Raw genomic sequence first — 20772 nt, 5'->3', positions numbered from 1 at the left:
TACCACCTCAAGCGTCACTTAGCACTGACTACATACATGTGTGGCTTGTGAGGAGCTGCTGGACCATTGTAGCGCCCCCCCCCCCCCTTTTTTTTTTAACTCCCTACACACAGTCAGTGTTCTAGCTAGACTGCTGGTAGCCTTTGAGATTCACGAATGATTACTTCCGATGATTTCATGCATTTTTTTTACTACCACTCTGCAATACTCGACAGTCCCTGTCCGTCAGTACACGAGATCTACCTGCTCTAAGTTTGGCTTTGGCTCTTCCTTCTCGTTTTCACTTCACGAGCACATGACCAACAGTCGGCCTGGGCGCCGTTAGAAGGACTGAAACGTCCGAAGTAGTTTTGATATTCAGGTGATATCCAAAAATCCACGATCGAAGAAACTGAGCCCTGCTGACTGACCCGTTCTGATCGTACTGCTTCTTTACTGACAACACTTTACTCCCCGCTTCGTTTTACACTGGCAGATCCGTCTCTCGTGGCATTTAGTGGGCAGTTCCATAGTTCATAAGGGTCTCCACATACTTTTGATCAGTTAGCGTATCTACTACTCGCCGATCTTTGAAATCAGAAAATATCCTAACGAAGCAGCAGCAAGGGCTGCGTTGTTGAACATGAGCGCGATGTGTAGGCAGCATCTGTGTGAACCAAAGCACACTGCTGCCAATAAACCATGCTACTTATAGACGTATTTTCTTCTTCTTCTTTTTAAGGAAGGATTGGAAGATAGAAATCAGTCACAATCCCATTGGTCTTTTATTGGTCCTGCATATTCACATTTCAGCTATAAGTGACATCTTCAGTGCATTTGAGTGAGTTACTATCCAAGAAACTCGCAGCAGTACACGATTATATTAGATTAGACTGGATTAAGTTTTCGTTCCGTAGACCCAAAAATGTGATGATTTTCGTGAGTGTGGAACATGTTACAAAGTGTAGCATAAAAAACATAGAACATTTGAATATAATACTCAGTTCCCTGATCATTTGTCAGGAGATTGTCAAGATATGTGAATACGTTAAAGTAAACTGAAACTCTTAATATTTACAGAGTTATTACACTGTCAGAATTAAATATAGTTATGCACTTTTAATAAATTTTTCATATAAAAAATATGTAATCCTGATTATTCTGAAGTGCTGTCAAAACTGAAATCTAGCAGACGTTTTTACTTACGCTGGTCTAACAGTTTCTGTTAAGATATTCATCTATAGAGCTGAAATGATCGTGATGCGTCTGATACTCAGGTGATATCCAAAAAATAATCCACAATCGAAGACAATGAGATCTCCTGACGCGACTCATTCTGATTTACTGCTTATTTACTGACAACACAGTACACCCCGCTTCGTTTTACATTGGCAGGTCGGTCTCTCGTGACTTTACTAGTGCATAGGAAGAACGTAACTCACTTAAATGCACTGAAGATGGCTTTTTATAGCTGAAATCTGAATATGGAAGAGTCAAAACAAAAAAAAAGCAATGTGACTGCGACAGATTTCTATAGTCCTATCCTTCCTCAAGTTAAGCTTTGGTCGTTGCGCACAAAGGTTCCTTATGGAACCAAAGTTATTTTTAATTTTTTTATTTTTTTAGAATCTTTATTCAATCCAATAATATCATCCATAATAACCCACCACCTTATACATTAGTGGGTAAAACATCTACAATACAGTTCAATGATGTTAGCAGCATTTTCTATTTCTAGTTTTAATCTACTTACATGCTACAGGAATTGATGAGCTAGTTGCTCAATGGGTAAGAATTACTCTCTACTCTAATCTAACTATTCTAGAAGCTACTTCCATCAGCGTTACAGGAGTGCCAGTTATTGTATAAACCTACTTTTTGGCCGTGCCCACCCATCTAATTCCAGTGGGCGTGCCCCTCGCTGCAGGTTCTGTTTGGTGATGTCCTAATCTACTTCCTACTGACAATTATCTATATACTAGGTCACTATCGGTGTGCAATTGTCAAGTTCGGGTGTTTGCGCACCTTCCCCCCGTTCCAGGACGTGGCGGATTAACCAAAGTTGTTTAAGACATACTTTCTGTAGTAGTCGTTTCTTCGTGATGCTACTTGGACGAAATGACTCTGTGATAATAGCGTGCGTATACAGTCGCGGGCCGAAGGTAAGGCTGCTTCTCGTATGCAGAAGATAAGATGACGAGCGGTTGGAGAACTGGCATGCCCCTCCCGGTTAATTCGGAACCTGTATTGTTTCTCCGTGGCTGCGCCCTCGGCGAGGGTCTATCTGGCCCGGCTCGATTGCACGTTTGAAGCAGAGACAGACGACGGCGGGTTGCGGTTGCAGGTCGCAGCAGCGGCGCGGGCGCGGCCAGCCAGCAGCAGCCGCCGCAGCAGCCGCAGCCGGAGCCCCACCGGTCGCCGCCGGACCTGGAGGAGGGCTCTTCGCAGGGCGCGGCCGGCGCCGGCGCGGGCGCTGGCGCGGGGGAGCCGCACGGCAGGCGGCTCGCCGCCCCCGCACCCGGCCCATCGCAGGTAACGCCCCAGTCCGGGACGAGCGAGCACTGAGGAGCCTACTGAGCTCAGTACGAGGGTCTTTCAATAAGTAACGCAACACACTTTTCTGAAAGTAGGTTGCTTTTGTTCAGGATTCCAATACACCATACTATTCCCCGCTCTTTTTGCTACAAAACCCAATTTTTCTACATAAACTCCATTCAATACGACTGCCTTCGCTACCTTATTGGGAAAGCCCGTATGCCCGCACGCTACCGCTATACTGGTGGACTTCAGAGCCAACGTCTTGCAACATCAGTAACCCGCCCATCATCCACGTAAGCTTCCCACGGATTGCACCTTTCGTTGGACCAAACAGAACGTGCGACGTCCGAGCTGTAGGATGGATGAGGAAGAACAGTCCAATGAAGTATTGTGACCTCCTCTCGGGTGCGCAGACTCTCGGGCGAGTGTGTCAGCACTACCTCCAGAGAAGTCCTGTTGAAGAGCGAGATGTTTGATTGTGATCCGTCGAGCATGTCAGATGAGAGTGTCCGCACGTTCTACCATTGCAGGAGTCACATCTGTGTGCTGCCGGCCAGCACGAGGGAGATCGGGCAGATTTGCGCGACCTTGTTGCAATAATGACAGACGTCTCGTCCGATGACTCACTGAGCGTTTGTTAATTGCCATGTATCCGTAGACATTTTGCAAGCGCCTATAAATATCTCCGATGCTCTAGTTTCTGCCAAAAGAATCTCAATTACAGCATTCTGCTTGGAATGAGCTTCCGTTACAGATTCCATTTTGCAGGCTATGTTTAGCTCCGCCACCTATCGGAACTCCATGAAACTATAGGCGCTGGAGCGGGAAAATTCCGGAATGTCCCACAACAAATTCCGCATTTTTCCAACTGACTCTGGCCGAGAAAAAAATGTGTTGTATTACTTATTGAACGCCGCTCGTACAGAGCTGGAATGACCACTCCGTGAAGCCGAAACTTGACTCTTGGTGTCACAGCCCCCATGACAGCACAGGGAAAACTGGCAAATTGTTCTGTTAAACGGAAGAGTGGCAATTCTTGTGGGAGGCCCCTCCCGCCGGAGGTTCGAGTCCTCCCTCGGGCATGGGTGTGTGTGTTGTTCTTAGCATAAGTTAGTTTAAGTTAGTTTAAGTAGTGTGTAAGTTTAGGGACCGAGGACCTAAGCAGTTTGGTCCCTTAGGAACTCACTCTCTCTCTCTCTCTCTCTCTCTCTCTCTCTCTCTCTCACACACACACACACACACACACACACACACACACACACACAAACGCACGTGCAAAATTCTTGTTTACTGATACAACGTGTCGCTCCCTAGTTTCAATTTGTGTTTCAATTAATGAATCATTTGAAAGTCGTAGACCTGAGAACTGCTAGCAACTCCGAACGTTACTCACCAACATGGCGTAGCCGCTAAATACCCTTATGTTTATACAACTTGAGTCAGGAGGAAAGGCATATGCTTTGAGGGGTGATAGTGTTAGTGATTCTGAACAAAAAACTTCGAATGGACGGATGCCCTATTCCGAATGCTTTCCAAAATAGAACACATGTACGGTACATTGTTATTTATTTTCTGTATTATTCAAACATTGTCATTGTTTACAACGTATCACGGTATTATAGAGGAAACTGGGACCAATAATTTTATACAGGACACTTTTGCTCCATCAATTCGGAAAACTACCTCCATTTGGCCTACAAAACTTGCCTAAGCTACAGCACATGTGTATCGCCCAAGATTTTCAATATTCTCGCGCTCTCTTGGAACAAATTATTAGTCCTAGCGAAAAAACGAATAGGTCTTTTTAATACGAAATTTAATTTAGTTTAATTTTGTACTGCGACACATTTTCGTTGGAGGTTGCGATTTTCAAGTTATTCAAGAAAAACTTATAAAAGTAATATTAAATGTCTTCTATCTCGGAAACCGTTCGGAGTATGGCATATATCCATACGAAGGTGGTTGTTCAAAATCACTAATACTGTAACCCTCAAAGCCTGTGTTTTTCTCTGACTCTCCCTGGGTATGCAAAGACACCCTTTAGTACTCTCCGCAATGCATCGCACTCTAGGTTTAGTTTGTAGCTCACTGAACGAATCACTAGAAAGTCACAAGCACTAATAACAACGCCGAACGCCCCTCACAAAAACGTTCTAGCCGATACGGATTTCTGCAAAAAGGTGCCTTTAAGGAGGCTCTACAACGTGACATGGTCTAGGATTGGTTTGTAGTTCACTGAATGAATTGGTGGAAAGTTGCAAGCATAAACACTACTAACAACTCCGAATGCTCCTCAGAATATTGCGTACCCGACAAACATCGTCATAGATTTCTGGTCAAAGATGGCTTTTAGTAGACTCTACAACGTGACACTGTATACGTATGTTTGGTTTGTAGTACTCTGAATGAATCACCAGAAAGTTCTAAGAGCAACCACCACTAGCAACTCTGAACGCCTCTCTTCTGTATAGTCGCCAGAACATGCACTACTAACAACGCCCCTAACCACTACGGCGTAACCCACAAATACCGTCATGGTTTTCTGTGCGAAGACACCTTTGAGTACTTTCTTCAATGTGATATTGTCTAGGTTTAGTTTGTAGTTCACTAAACGAATCACTGGAAAGTCGCAAGCACAATCACTGCTAACAACGCCGAACACCCCTCACCAATATGGCGCAGCCGCCAAACACCGTCACAAAATTATGTGTCAACACTAAAAGGGAGGTTGTTTTTATGCATTGATACTTCGTTAAATCTAAAACGGTCACCCAAGGTGTAATACGAGAAAAATGTGATATTTCAACTGAAAGACACCTTCGTATCACGTTATGCACCTGCTACTGGGCTCGTGTGGGACATCTGTGTCTATGAAAAATCGGAATCTATACATTAAAATCGGCCCACTAATGCCAATAATATTGATTCTATGTTCAACGGATGATTTTCATTGACACACAACCCCTAGAGTACGTATCAGTGCGTGCGGTAGCGTTCTCGCTTCCCACGCCCGAGTTCCCGGGTTCGATTCCCGGTGGGGTCAGGGATTTTCTCTGTCTCGTGATGACTGGGTGTTTTGTGCTGTCCTTAGGTTAGTTAGGTCTAAGTAGTTCTAAGTTCTAGGGGACTGATGACCATAGATGTTAAGTCCCATAGTGCTCAGAGCCATTTGAACAATTTGAACGTATCAGTGCCTGGAATGGCTTGATATAGACAGCGGTAGTTAATGCCAGTTTCCTTTTTGAACTATTCGATGCATCGTAAGGGCAGGTAAAAGCATGAGAAGGAAAGAAGTTCGGATTTATACGAGGCATCATTAAAAGGAGCAGGATCAATGATTACAATGGACGGCAATTTATTTGCCCTTAACACACTTGATCGCCACGAACGTCTGTAACACGTTAAATATGGACAACAAAAATAATGTCATAATCTTAGCTACGTATTCCTCTAATACAGTTAATAACACAAGTTCATGAACATGGGGAAACTATTACAGATATAATTCGCTTTATGCAACTGGTGGATATGGAGGACAGTATGGGACGAAGGCTTCGAAAACGATTCATTTAAACTCTCAGACATAAGCACGTTAGCGTTTAGGAATAGATGCAATAGGAATTTAAGTGTGCTCTACTACTATAATCAGTCCCACTGGAGTGAAAGCAGGGAGAGAACAGTCATGTCACCAGCCAGATGCTATAAGAGCGAAAAACACGTTAAATTCCATAATTGAAAGATGAGAAGAGACTATTACACATGTTGGTACTCATTCTGCCTGTAATTTCACGTATGACAACAGAGAACACAGTATTGCTCGTTGGATGCAAGATAAGGAACACATGGCAGGCTCTGCTCAGTACGATTATGTTCAATAACGGGTGGAGCCCAGTAACTCGGATTAATATTCTCAAAAGACGGCTGCGGAATAACTGAGTATGGTCGGTGAAGGCGATGGTATTCTCATTGTATCAGCTCAGACTGAGTTTCGATTGACTAAGTTGCCACGTGGTAGTATGGTTACTGACGAATGACCATGACCAGAAGCACGATTTTAACATGTTGAAATAACACGAATTCCGAAAGAAAAGTCTTTGAAAGTTTCATGAACAAACACGTATTTAATTTAGGGATGAATAAATGCATGAAATGCTAATCTCATTAAACTATATTCACACTTGGGTAGATCTCACTGCCAAAGGCTGTCTCACAAAAAGAGATTTTACGTGTAAAAAAGAGTGTATACAACCAAAAATATGACCTCAAAATGAGTTATCGAATTTTAACTTTGTCTGGAGCAAATAAAAAAGCGCTGCATGCAGATGAAAAACCGCTGCATGATGAAAAATCTACTCTATGCCTAACTCCAAACTATATCAGAAAACTCAAGAAAGATACCATTTTATACTCGCGAGGCCCCGACAAGGACCGTCTGAACGTTCGCAAAATTTCCGCGGGTCCGTCCTCGCCAAGTGGTGGGGAGGCCCTGAACCGTTACTTGTTATCTGCTGCAGGTCAGCGAGGTTGAAAGAGAACGGGACATCTCTTAACTCGCCCTGCGTTTACTGCTAACGTCACACTACCAAGCGAGGTGGCGCCGTTTTTACACTCTGTACTTGCATTCTGGAGGAAGACGGTTCAAATACACGCCCGATTGTCATGGTTTAGGTTTTCCGTAATTTCTCTAAATCGTTCCAGGAAAATTTCAAGATCGTTCTTTTGCAAAGGTCGCCGTCGATTTCCTTCCCCACCGTTTCGTAAGCCGAGATTCTTCTCGTTATGTTCGTAGAAGCGTTAACGGGAAGATATATGGATGAATAAGGTGTCACGAATAATAAATAAACAACATTTCCCGGCACATTATTCTTCTAGAGGCTACTCACAACAGTAAAACAGTGAAACTCAATGTGACTCACGTATTAATGACATGCTTGTAGGTACGAGGTGACAAATATTATGAAACGGAACTGACAGTACCTTTTTAAGACGCCTTTAACTAGTCTCTACTACGTGACATCAACTAGGTTTAGTTTGTTTTTCAATGAAAGGATCATTAAAAAGTTGAAAGCAGTAGCACTACCAACAATTCCGAACGCTGCTCGGCCGGATGGCGTAGCCACTAAACGCCGTCACGGATGTAAAGACGCCTTTGAGCAGTGTCTCCAATTTATTATTCAATTCATTGAGAGGACTGGACAGCATCAGAGAAAACACCTAATAAAAACAATTTCGCTGACTTCGTGAAATGTTTGAATAAATATGAAGACGCGCTTAAAAGTTCTATGGGTGCCACAGGGGTACAGTTGACATTAACGAAGTGAGCACGTGGCTTTACTCGGCGATTGTCTTGAATAAGTGTCTTTAGTCGACATAAAAGTTTTTTGGGTCTGCTACCGCGTTTTATACATTATGACGCGGTACCATACCCAGAAAACTTTTATGTCGACTGACTCTGGTCGCGGAAGCCTACGCAATTATAAGTGTTTTTAGCTTTCTTTTTGCGTCATATTTGTTTGCATGCTCAAGTTTTCAACGACTTCCTCTGTCGTCGAATTAGTCGTTGACGTCTTCGTCGTCGCCGCCAGGAGTTAACTGCCGTATTAGTAGGCCGCATATAGCTGGCCGAATTATGTCATGGAGGCGACGCGAAGACACGGAACTAATATGATAATGAGCTAGGATCTGGGGGTAGTAAAGTGCTGACCATAAATTAAATAATCCTTTTAACATATTTATTAACCACAGAGGCCAAATTTAACATCAACAAAGATGAGTAACACAGATTCTCGACTAGGTTTCAATCCGAGGAGTTTGGTCCCCAGGGGAATACGGTAAACTCATCCTGGTGCTCTTAGATTGACGGACGTACAGTGCTAGCTGTGTGAGATTGTCCTGCTGGTATATGCTATCGGGCCGAGGAGAAACAAACTGAATGTACGCATGGAAATTGTCCTCAAGGATACATGCATACCTTCCAGAATGACTAGTTCACCCAGGGAAAGTCACGATAACATTCTCCAGATCATAACGTCCCCTCCTGGTTCCAGAGTGTTTCCTTTCAGACGTTTCACGTCGTACACGTCAACGGCCATCTGTCCAATGGAGAATAAAAAGTTATTCACCTCAAAAGTTCACATGTCCCCGCTGAGTGTACGTCCAGTTGCGATACTGTCGAGCAAATTCTAGTCTTCGTCGGTGATGAACAGCAGTTACCATCGGTGCACGAGCCAGGCACCTGCTGTGGAGACCCATATACAGCAACGTTCGCTGAACAGTCGTTGAGAAGGCCCTATTGGTAGCCCCTTGGCTATCAGTTGCTTGACAGTTACAAGTCTATTCGCACATTTCCGCAACCGTCATTCACTCCTGTCATCTATAGCCAATAGTGCATCACAGTTGCCTGGGCGCCGCTTTTGAATAGCGCTATTTTGCCATGCACGGTGTACTTTAACCACGGCGGCACACGAACAGTTTATATGGCTTGGTTCAAATGGCTCTCAGCACTATGGGACTTAACATATGAGGTCATCAGTCCTCTAGAACTTAGAACTACTTAAACCTAACTAACCTACGGACAGAACACACATCCATGCCCGAGGCAGGATTCGAATCTTCGACCGTAGCGGGCTCGCCGTTCCAGACTAAAGCGCCTACAACCGCCCGGCCACCACGGCCGGCAACAGTTTATAAACTCAGCCGTTTCGGAAATCCTTCCACCCTTGGCCCGAAACCTAATGGTCATGCACTTTGAGATGTCAGCTAAAACTCTGCGTCTCCGCATCACGACAACGACTTCAATGTTTGCAATGTCCCCCTGCTACTGCTGCCAGCCGCCGTCTGTGAGTAATTACGGCTCGTTGACTTCGAACATAGGCTGTTGTCACATTAATCTGATTGCACCGTATATAAAACTTACATTTAACGATGTAGAAAATGTAAAGAACTGATTATTTATCAAGTCTGAATACATCGAAAATCAAACTCGAATTAATTGCATACGCCGTCAAGGGTGGCCGAGCGGATCTAGGTGCTACAGTCTGGAACCGCGAGACCGCTACGTTCGCAGGTTCGAATCCTGCCTCGGGCATGGATGTGTGTGATGTCATTAGGTTAGTTAGGTTTAAGTAGTTCTAAGTTCGAGAGGACTGATGGCCTCAGATGTTAAGTCCGATAGTGCTCAGAGCCAATTGAACCTTTTTTTAATCCCAAACAAAATGGATGAGTTCGATAGGAATTACAACATGAGATGGGATGAGGAGCTTAGCGAACCTTATTCAAGTTCCTGATGAATAAAGTGTGACAGTCTTAGCGAACGGACCATTTCCAACGACCCTGACGTCACACTGTACGTTGTCTTTCACTTCTCCTCGTCATCCTTCTCGAAGTAGGCAGTCAGCTCGCTGCGCTGTGCCGAGAACGTGTGAGTGAGAGGGTGTTTTGTACGTTGCCGCAGCTCGGCGGCGGGCTGAGCATCCGCGCGCTCAAGAAGCTGGCGGCGACGCGCGGACGCCCGCACAAGCGCAAGCTGCTCTCTGACGAGGACAGCAGCTGCTGCAGCTCCGACGAAGACGACGAGGACGACGAGGACTCGTCGGCGGCAGCGGCGGCGGCTGCGGCGGCGGCGTCGGTGGCGGCGTCGGCGGCGGCGGCAGTGGCGATGGCGGCGGCGGCGGCCAAGCGAGCGGCCGTGCTGAGCCCCGCGTCCTCGTCGTGCCACTCGTCGGCGGCGGCCGCGCTGCCCTCCGACCACAGCCCCAAGCCCGACGACCCCGACGGCCAGCCCGGGCCCCCAGGTGAGCGCCAGTTCTCTCAACTCTGACCTCGGCTATTGCGAAAACGCCAGCGATATCGAAGCGAACGTTGCCTACTAGTGACAGGGCGCAAAGCGATCATACTGGTAAGTGCTTCCAGTTTCTTAGTTTTTAAAATTATTTTACAATTGTCTAGTCCCCCTATTGGGGGCGGGCTGCCATCGGTCATATTGCCCTTCTTCTGCCATTGTATTATAAAATTTACAATTTGAATATCAATGTTTAAGAAGGTAAAATAGGCGACGATGTTTATGAAAAGATGATTGTGATTTGGTGTACATTCTTTTTATTACGATCATAATATGACGGGGCTCCTGCTAATTGTGAGTAAGTACTGGGATGTGGGAAGTGCTGGGGGAAAATGTTACATACAGGGTGAAAATGATTTCAATCGGAGAATTCCAGGAGGTTGCATGGGACTCCAAAACAATTGGCTGTGGTGTACAGGAAGGTGTCGTCGTTGAGTGACTGTAGGAGGATGCAAGATGACTTGGACAGGACTTGTGATTGGTGTAAAGAATGGCAGCTAACTCTAAATATAGATAAACGTAAATTAATGCAGATGAATAGGAAAAAGAATCCTGTAATGTTTGAATACTCCATTAGTAGTGTAGCGCTTGACACAGTCGCGTAGATTAAATATTTGGGCGTAACATTCCAGAGCGATATCAAGTGGGACAAGCATGTAATGGCAGTTGTGGGGAAGGCGGATAGTCGTCTTCGGTTCATTGGTAGAATTTTGGGAAGATACAGTTCATCTGTGAAGGAGACCGCTTACAAAACACTAATACGACCTATTCTTGAGTACTGCTCGAGCGTTTGGGACCCCTATCAGGTCGGATTGACGGAGGACATAGAAGCAATTCAGAGGCGGGCTGCTAGATTTGTTACTGGTAGGTTTGATCATCACGTGAGTGTTAAGGAAATGCTTCAGGAACTCGAGTGGGAGTCTCTGGAGGAAAGGAGGCTTCCTTTTCGTGAATCGCTACTCAGGAAATTTAGAGAACCAGCATTTGAGGCTGACTGCAGTACAATTTTACTGCCTCCAACTTACATTTCGCGGAAAGACCAGAAAGATAAGATAAGAGAGATTAGGGCTCATACAGAGGCATATAGGCAGTCATTTTTCCCTCGTTCTGTTTGGGAGAGGAACAGGGAGACAAGATGCTAGTTGTGGTACGAGGTACCCTCCGCCACGCACCGTATGGTGGATTGCGAAGTATGTATGTAAATGCAGATGTGGATGAAGCTTTTTCTCCTATAGCAAATTACCTATGAGCATTTTTAATCGCGTAATCGCTCTGAGCACTCGTTAAATTGTGCATAACATGAGAACGGATCAGACTAATGTCAGAAATGTCCTTTATGGGAATCCATTTCAGTTACAGACAGTGCACGACCTGGAAACATACAATTATCCTCTCAGTATCCTGTGCAACTTGCCAAAGTTTGTGGGTTTCAATAATTTTCACCCTATAGAAAAAAAATCTGGGAAGGAAGTGATAGGAGGGGTGTAGATGTTGAGTGAGATGTCAGCTGGGCAAAGATCTTTTATTTACGATGGTTGGAGTAGGTTATGTTTCCAAGGAAGAAGAAATTGCAGGGATGAGTTCATGGTCTGAGAGCGGAAGGTGACTAGAATTATTTTGGAAAAGCTCATAGTGTGTTTGGAGATAAAGAGAAAGTGGAATGTGCTCCTAGAGGAACGGCCTACTGGCTTTCAAGGATGGAGAAGACTATAGGGTTGTTGGGAATCAATTTTACGGGAGATGTAAGAGAAGCGAAGGTGTTCTAGATGTGGGAACTTTATGAGCTGCTCCAGGATACGAGTGGGAAAATGTAGTCGGATACCGAACGCGATGTCAAGTGCATGTTCTTCTAGGATTTGTTGGATGCGGAAGTTTGTGCTGCAGGGGCATAGTAATAATGGGGCAGACTCGGGATTCATGTGTATAGATGATGGTTGGTTAGTAGTATTAGTCTAATTTGGGCTTTCTTTTGGATGGTTACTAGCTGAGGGTTGCAGGTTACTTTTGGCTCGGGAGAGATTTTCTCCGCTCAGGGACTGGGGGTTGTGTTGTCCTTATCATCATCATTTCATCTCCATCGACACGCAAGTCGCCGAAGTGGTGTCAACTCGAAAGACTTGCACCAGGCGAACGGTCTACCCGACGGGAGGCCTAACCACACGGCAATAAATAAATAAATAAATAAGTGTTTCAGATCCAATTTATAGCCAGAATATCGATGCCACTATACCTTTTACCTGATTATCACCAATAGCTCCGCTTGCTGGTCCTGACGGGCCATTCGATACCGACCGTCTGCCAAGTCCTCCTTTACCATTGGTGATATTCGGATGTGGTATGGAGGGTCATGGGACCAGCACGTCGCTCTTGCCGCCGTTGCCCGTTTCCCACTCCTAGGAGAAGCTATTTCTCACTAAGTTAGCTCCTCAGTTGGCATCAGGAGACTGACTGCAACCCGTTCCAATACGAGGAATTAAACCTGGGCCCTGTCATAGCAGTCAAACACGCTGACTACTTAGTTACGAAGGCGGACTTACTAACGACCCGTGACAAAATTTTGTATAAGATTCACGACAGCTTCCGGCTTTCATCTGGCGACGCTGCAAGTATTTCATAAGAAAGACTAGTAACAGCAATAGCAGGCAAGTATCATACAGCGATCAGGTGTAGGGGCATGACTCTACAAAAAGTTCACATGCCGATACCGGCTAAGATCCAAGCAGTCTTTCGAGTCACAAGGGCTAAATGCCACCGAATTTCTTAAAAAAACATTTAGAACATCTAACATGCCATATTTACTTTGTGGAGCAGTTGATGGTTTTCAATAACTTTACCCAGTATCTCTTCTGGGCCCCCTTAATAATTCTGTGACATTTAGATGGTAGGTGCCTCATTAGTGGTGTAAGAGCAGTCTCCTGAGCGTCCAGAAAGAGTTACCACAGCAGTGACGAATACTTCACTGAAGTGACAGCCTCCACCATCCAGCATCTACAATACTGCTCTCTTAGCCGTTGTCAGGCTGCCATCTATTTAAGCCGCTACTTAATAAAGTTAACTGGCATCACAAATCTGCACGCCTTTCCAGTCTACTCATCAAGGGCAAATCCCTAGCAGTACTGGCAACGGAATCTGGGTCCTCTGCGTAGCAGTCAGACACTCTACTTAGCTACGAAGGCGGACTTACAGATGTTGGACGAAAATATGGGATTACAAAAACATAACACATTACCAAGCCTAAAAAGGTGTAGGAAACCCGCTAGCTTTCAAAAGAGCTTCCGTTAGTCTCGGAATGGATAAACACAGTCCTGTATGGTTTTCAAGGGAATGTCATGTCACTCTTCCTGCAAGATAATGGCAACTTCAAGTAAAGATGATGAAGGTGAATAATGCACCCTTCTCACCACAGTAGACCACAAAGGCTCGAAATATTGAGATCTGGCGATTGTAGTGGCCAGAGGAGAAACGACACTTCATCCTCGTGCTCACAAAACCAGTCCTGCACGATGTGAGTTGTATGAACAGGAGTCTTGTCGCAGCATCACCATTCGGGAAGAAACGTTGTACCATAGGATAGGCCTAATCAGCCAAAATTGTCACACAATTACCCCTAGCAGTAATGCGACCTTGTACAGTAACCGTGGGACTCGTGCAATATCAGAATACAGTTGCCCAAATCATCACAGAACTCCCGCCATGTTGGGACGTAAACACGGCCAGAAGTTGGAAACAGTGTGAATCAAGACTCATCCGACCAAATTATTTTCTTCCACTGCTCTATGGTCCAGTTTTTATGACTTCAGTTTACGCGTTACAGGCATTTGCTTCAGCGATGAGTGGTTTGAATTCCAGCTCACCCTGCAATTCCCTGCTTCTGGAGGTCCCTTCGTGTTTTTTTGTTCTGACAGGGTTCGCGTGTGCGACATTCAATTTTGCAGCGTCTTTTGCAACACTCAGGTCCCGGGTTCGAGTCTCGGTCGGGCACACAGTTTTGATCTGCCAGGAAGTTTCACTCATTCTCATAGTTTTCGTCACCATCTTCTCCAGTGACCGTCTGTCACTTTCACTCAATACACATTTTTGTCCTGGTTTTGACTTGGCAGATGACGCTTATGCCACGGTGGCTCTTGAAACACCAAACACTTCGGCTGCTGTGGTCACGGAAGCAAACCTGCAAGCTTGAGTAGCATTTGCGTCTATGTTCAAGCATGCATTTCTCGCGGTGTTTTCGTATTTTCGTCCAACCCCTGTATGTCACTATCTCTAACAGGATTTCGTATAAGATCCACAGCAGCTTCCAAATTTCATCTGTCAGGATCTCACGAAGAAGACTAACGCAACTTCGACACTGACAGGTGGTGGCGGAGCAGGGGGCGGCGGTACGTCGGTGAAAGACCTGGAGCACGCCATGTCGAAACACCTCCCGGCGGCCACACCGCCTCAGCAGCAGCAGCAGCAGCAACAGCAGCCGACGGACTTCAGCACGGACGCGCTTCTGAAGCAGCAACAGCAACAGCAGCAGCAGCAGCGGAGTACGATCCAGTGGATCGGCGCGCATCACCTGGGGGCGCACGGCGCGCACCAGGCGACGGCGGCCGGCCCGCTGCCCGCGTCGGCGCTGCTGCGCCAGCTGTACGCCAACCGCGAGAGCGTCATCCGCGCCAACGTGCACGCTGCCGCCGCCGCGCGCGGCTCCTCCGCGTACTACACCGCCGACCAGGTGAGTCAGCGAATCAAACCAAATACTGGCGCACAAGTTTCGTTCGCCTTCTCTATAGATAAACTGCACTACTTGAAAGTTGCCAACAACTAACAATGTATGGTTGCGTAGTTTTGTCGGTACTGGGACAGCGAAGCATTGAACGACAGTAGGAAAGTTACAATCTGACGTTCCATCATTTTCTAGGGTCACTAGAGAAGGAACCCTACTACATACGGGAAAGGATAAGGGGAAGGAACCGGCTCTGCATTGCTCACATTTTAAATCAGTCTAAGTAAGGGTCGACAAACTCGCTTTGACCCGCGAGACATGGCTAAACTTCTCACTTCTCCGACGTCAATAATTACACTACTGGACATTAAAATTGCTGCACCACGAAGATAACGTGCTACAGACGCGAAATTTAACCGACAGGAAGAATATGCTGTGATATGCAAATGATTAGCTTTTCAGAGCATTCACACAACGTTGACGCCGGTGGCGACACCTACAACGTGCTGACATGAGGAAAGTTTCCAACCGATTTCTCATACACGAACAGCAGTTGACCGGCGTTGCCTGGTGTAACGTTGTTGTGATGCCTCGTGTAACGAGGATAAATGCGTACCATCATGTTCCCGACTTTGATAACGGTCGGATTGTAGTCTATCGCGATTGCAGTTTATCGTATCGCGACATTGCTGCTCGCATTGGTCGAGATCCAATGACTGTTAGTAGCATATGGAATCGGTCGGTTCAGGAGGGTAATATGGAACGCCGTGCTGGATCCCAACGGCCTCGTATCACTAGCAGTCGAGATGAAAGGCATCTTGTCCACATGGCTGTAACGGATCGTGCAGCCACGTCTCGATCCCTGAGTCAACAGATGGGGACGTTTGCAAAACAACCACCATCTGCATGAACAGTTCGACGACGTTTACAGCAGCATGGACTATCAGCTCGGAGACCGTGGCTGCGGTTACCCTTGATGCTGCATCACAGACAGGAGCTCCTGCGATGGTGTACTCAGCGACGAACCTGGGTGCACGAATGGCAAAAAGTAATTTTTTCGGATGAATCCAGGTTCTGTTTACAGTATCATGATGATCGCATCCGTGTTTGGTGACATGGTGAACACACATTGGAAGCGTGTATTCGTCATTGCCATACTGGCGTATCATCCGGCGTCATGGTATGGGGTGCAATTGGTTGCACGTCTCGGTCACCTCTTGTTCGCAATGACGGCACTTTGAACAGTGGACGTTACATTTCAGATGTGTTATGACCCGTGGCTCTACCCTTCAGTCGATCCCTGCGAAACCCTACATTTCAGCAGGATAACGCACGACCGCATGTTGCAAGTCCTGTACAGGCCTTTCTGCATACAGAAAATGTTCGACTGCTGCCCTGGCCAGCATATTCTCCAGATCTCTCACCAATTGAAAACGTCTGATCAATGGTGGCCGAGCAGGTGCCTCGTCACAATACGCTATTCATTGCTCTTGATGAACTGTGTATCATGTTGAAGGTGCATGGGCAGCTGTAGCTGTACACGCCATCCAAGCTCTGTTTGACTCAATTCCCAGGCGTATCAAGGCCGTTATTACGGCCAGAGGTGGTTGTTCTGGGTACTGATTTCTCAGGATCTATGCATCCAGACTGCGTGAAAATGTAATCACATGCCAGTTATAGTGTAATATATTTGTCCAACAAATATCCATTTATCATCTGCATTTCTTCTTGGTATAGCAATTTTAATGGCCAGCAGTGTAAAACCCTTTAGCTACTTAGCTACTCGATGTCCGGCCCCGGGCGTGGAATATGTATACAGCTATCAGTCCATAACTTGCCTTCAGCTGGTCCCTACTGTTGTGTACGTCTTCGTACACAGTGATAAGGAGCGGGGGGCTACAGAGTGCTGCGGCTACTGTCGTCGTAAGGAAGCTGGACAAGAGCAGAAATGATAGCGAACAAGTTAACGCAGCAAACAGAAGATTTAAGTAATTTGTATTTCTCCGAGCGTACCCAGACTCGTTACAAATAATACAGCAAGTGATAGAGTTCAGCTCTCAGTGTCAACAAGGATGAGGCTCTCTGAACTAAAGAACGAAATAGGGTATCGGGGCCGCGGCTAGGCGGCATCTGCGTAGCGTCATGTAGCGACGTGGTCCAACGCGAGTGGGCTGTGCGCCTACCGCCGGACGTCCTATACTGAGGCAGAAGACGGCGCTCGTAGTCCACAGCCGCTGGAGGCATGGCTAAGTTGGTGCGCACCGTTAGCCCCGCCGGATCTCGCGCGACCACTGTCCGGAAATAAGTAAGTCCGTTGCCAGCTTTATGACGCCCGTGGGATGACATCGATATGTGATACCACACCTAGTAATGTCTACAATGACAAAACAAGAATACAGATCAAAGTCAATAGTCAAAAGCCACACAAAAATACCAACTCTTCAAGTTCCCATGAAAACAAATGTAAACTTGTTTCATCACTTAGACCTGGCCAAGTATGTCTGTTCCATAATCTCACTTCCAGCTAGCTAACGAATCCTCGATTTGATTCCAGCTTCTTCCCACCTTACACGTGGAGCACCACAACTCATACTCTAGCTCATTCAGTTTTCCGTATCGGAAGAAATACTTCGTGGACCACGGTGGTTCATAAAGTGTCTGAACTCATAAACTAGTAATACTTTGGAACGGGCACGTCCATTTCAGAAAGTCCACCATCCCAACATCCAAAAGGGCTACTGATCGAATTCCCCGATTTACTAAACTTCAAACGTTCAATAATCGAATATTGGATAGAGCTCATATTAAATGATTTATATAACTATTAGTTGTTCTAAGAAATTCGGCAGTCCAATAAATCCTAAAGGCTCATTTTAAATCATACGAGTGTTGGAACTTAAATAGTGGCAACTATTTATTCACAACCGATACAAAAGAGTTACATGTTTGCACCTGTTACTGTCATTCAAAATAGTCACCAGCGTTGTGTAGAACCCGTTGCTAGCGATGTGGAAGGCGTAGTATACCGTTAGCAGAGCCTGTTCTGTTGATGGTGCGAATGGGGCGGTCTAAAGTTATGGTGATTCTCGTGTACGACTGCGATAGTGTTATCCTAACGCATTACGTTCCTCCGCGGCACACCGTCAATGCACTGTATTACTGTTCATTTTCGGAGCATCACCTGCGACCAGCTTTGCGAAAGAAGCGGCGACACTTTTTGAGCAACCCACCCATCATTTTGCACGACAATGCACGGGCGCATACAGAGCAAGCTGCGGCTGCTCTGTTCGGTCGATGGGACTGGGATGTACTGTACCATCCACCATATTCCTTTGACTTAAGTCCTTGTGACTTTGATTTGATTCCGAAGATAAAGGAACCACTTCGTGGCATTCGCTTCCAGAGATTCGACAGGCAGTAGACCGCTCCATTCGCACCAACAGCAGAACAGGCTCTTCTAACGGTACACTACGCCTTCCACATCGCTGGCAACGGGTTCTCCAAAACGCTGGTAACTAATTTGAAGGACAGTAACAGGTGTAAACATGTAACTCTTTTGCATCGGTTGTGAGTAAATACTTGCCACTATTTAAGTTCCAACCCCCGTACTTAACTAGTAAATAAACGTTTCACGATTTATGGTATATTATTGAAAATAACTGTTCTTAAATAATGTATACATCAGATCAAAGTATGTGTGTGTAAGTCTTTATGTAGGTTTCCGTTATTTCTAGTACTAACTCTGTCATCCAGGCTGTTGTCCGATAAAATGGATAAGCTGTCCCATTTACTGTAAATTTCATTAAAGAATCAATACCCTTCTAACTGACAGTATACCCAATTATTTGGCCAAGTTTATGCCGAGCTTTATTAAATTTACACTACCAATAATCATGTTACACACTATCTTACTTTTCCTAATGAGTTTTTCCAAAATACAACACCGTATGACGTAACTGAAGAAAATTAAACAATTTACGCCAAGTTCCATCTATTTTCACTCTATCTGATGGCATCATATTGCAGATGGACTTGCTTAGGCGTTTCAGAATTATTTGTATTGCGTGTTCCTCTCAGTCGAATTTGCAATCAATTCCAGGAATTTGACGGTGTCAGCGTCTTCTTTCTCCATGTCATCTTATTTTATAGAATGCTAGTTGAAAGTCTCTTGCAGATGGAATAAACACAGCGAGGCATTTCAAAGTTTAATGGCAATGAATTGGCTAAAAACCACTCGTCAATCTTCATGGAAGTTTCATTAACTGTCTTTTCTAAAACTATGCTTGACTTGTCATTTATCAAAAAAATTTTATCAGTTTCCAGTTTCAAGAAATTAGAATTCAGCAACGCTACTGATAAGTCGCTAGCATACTCAACAAAACAGACTCTAAGATAGAATCTTGGGGGACACTACACATAAATATTTCCCAGCCGGCTAACAGCATGACAGCTTAAGTAGCGTGCTTTTTGTACTGATTATAATTAATAATTTATTGTTCCCATTACAGCAAAAAATTCCCATGGGACAATTATATTCTCATTCACATAAAAGAGCGTGGCGTTCACGCCGTCAAATATCTAGTATAAGCAGGGTCATGAAAATTTCGCACAACGATAACGCAAAAAGCAACAGGAAATCGGCAATTTTTACTGACATAACGGAAAATTAGTGGTTTTTACTAACTATCGCGTAATTATGCATTTACCCCGTTTCCTTTTGGAAATGTCACGAATCTGAAAGCATCAGTTTACTGCTATCGGTATTCGATGCTTCAAAGGCTCTGAGCACTATGGGACTTAACTACCAAGGTCATCAGTCCCCTAGAACTTAGAACTACTTAAACCTAACTAACCTAAGGACATCACACACGTCCTTGCCCGAGACAGGATTTGGTATTTGATGGATTTTTGGTGCTGAAGCTGCATCTAGACCTTTTTTGCTCACTGTTGAGGTTCGCGCGTAACCTTATAGTTACAGATCATTTCTAGTGCACGAAACTGATTTCCTAGATGCGACGTCAGCTTAAACTACAATATTTCGATCGAAGTCGGTTAAGATAAGAAGTCTTATCCGCTTACAGCACATTTACCGACATCGCAGAAAATCGATCCAAAACATGATGCGTTTTGGAGAGCTCTTTTAATGCGATACTGCACTTACACTGCAGATTTTCATAGTAAGCAAATACAACTACGAAAACCGCCAAATATGCACTTCAGTTTTGCAAAGATACATAACGAATAACACGGCGCCTGCTCGGATTGCTTCTATCAGTCAGTCACAGCACGGGACATTTGAAGTCAATAAATGTAATTCAGTTTTGTCAAAAACTGACATGGTATACAATGGCTGTTTCAAAATAGAGTTTAATTCTTAAAATAAAGAAGGGTATCCGGCCACTGTTAATAATGGAATTTATTAAGAACAAATAGTGCCGTTACCTGTTTCGAACCGACAGGTTCCTCATGAAATGCTATGTAGTTTAAAATTTCATTTAGGTTATGCTGTACACGTGATGTTGGCTGATTTCCTGGAAGTTCCTTGTCATAGGGCATCACCACGACAAGGAAATTTCGCGACGATGAAATCAATCAACATGACATGTACAGCATGAGCTGCATGAAATTTAGAATCTGATCATCTGTTTGGTGATGGACCTGCCGGTTCGAATCAGGTAACAGTGGTATTTGTTCTTAATAAATAACA

At 45.1% G+C, this 20772-nt stretch overlaps 1 protein-coding gene across 1 annotated transcript in view; it reads left to right on the top strand.

Moving 5' to 3' along the window:
* The window catches only part of LOC126298915 (protein trachealess), a 1138333-nt gene that overhangs the window by 1100139 nt on the left and 17422 nt on the right, over positions 1 to 20772 (top strand). The window contains exons 12-14 of the mRNA XM_049990456.1: positions 2324 to 2511; positions 9971 to 10310; positions 14710 to 15074. Coding sequence (XP_049846413.1) covers positions 2324 to 2511; positions 9971 to 10310; positions 14710 to 15074 — 893 coding nt within the window. The remainder of the gene's footprint in view (positions 1 to 2323; positions 2512 to 9970; positions 10311 to 14709; positions 15075 to 20772) is intronic.

Source organism: Schistocerca gregaria, chromosome X (assembly GCF_023897955.1).
Source record: "Schistocerca gregaria isolate iqSchGreg1 chromosome X, iqSchGreg1.2, whole genome shotgun sequence".
NCBI lineage: Eukaryota > Metazoa > Arthropoda > Insecta > Orthoptera > Acrididae > Schistocerca > Schistocerca gregaria.
This window is presented reverse-complemented; position numbering and strand designations above follow the sequence as displayed.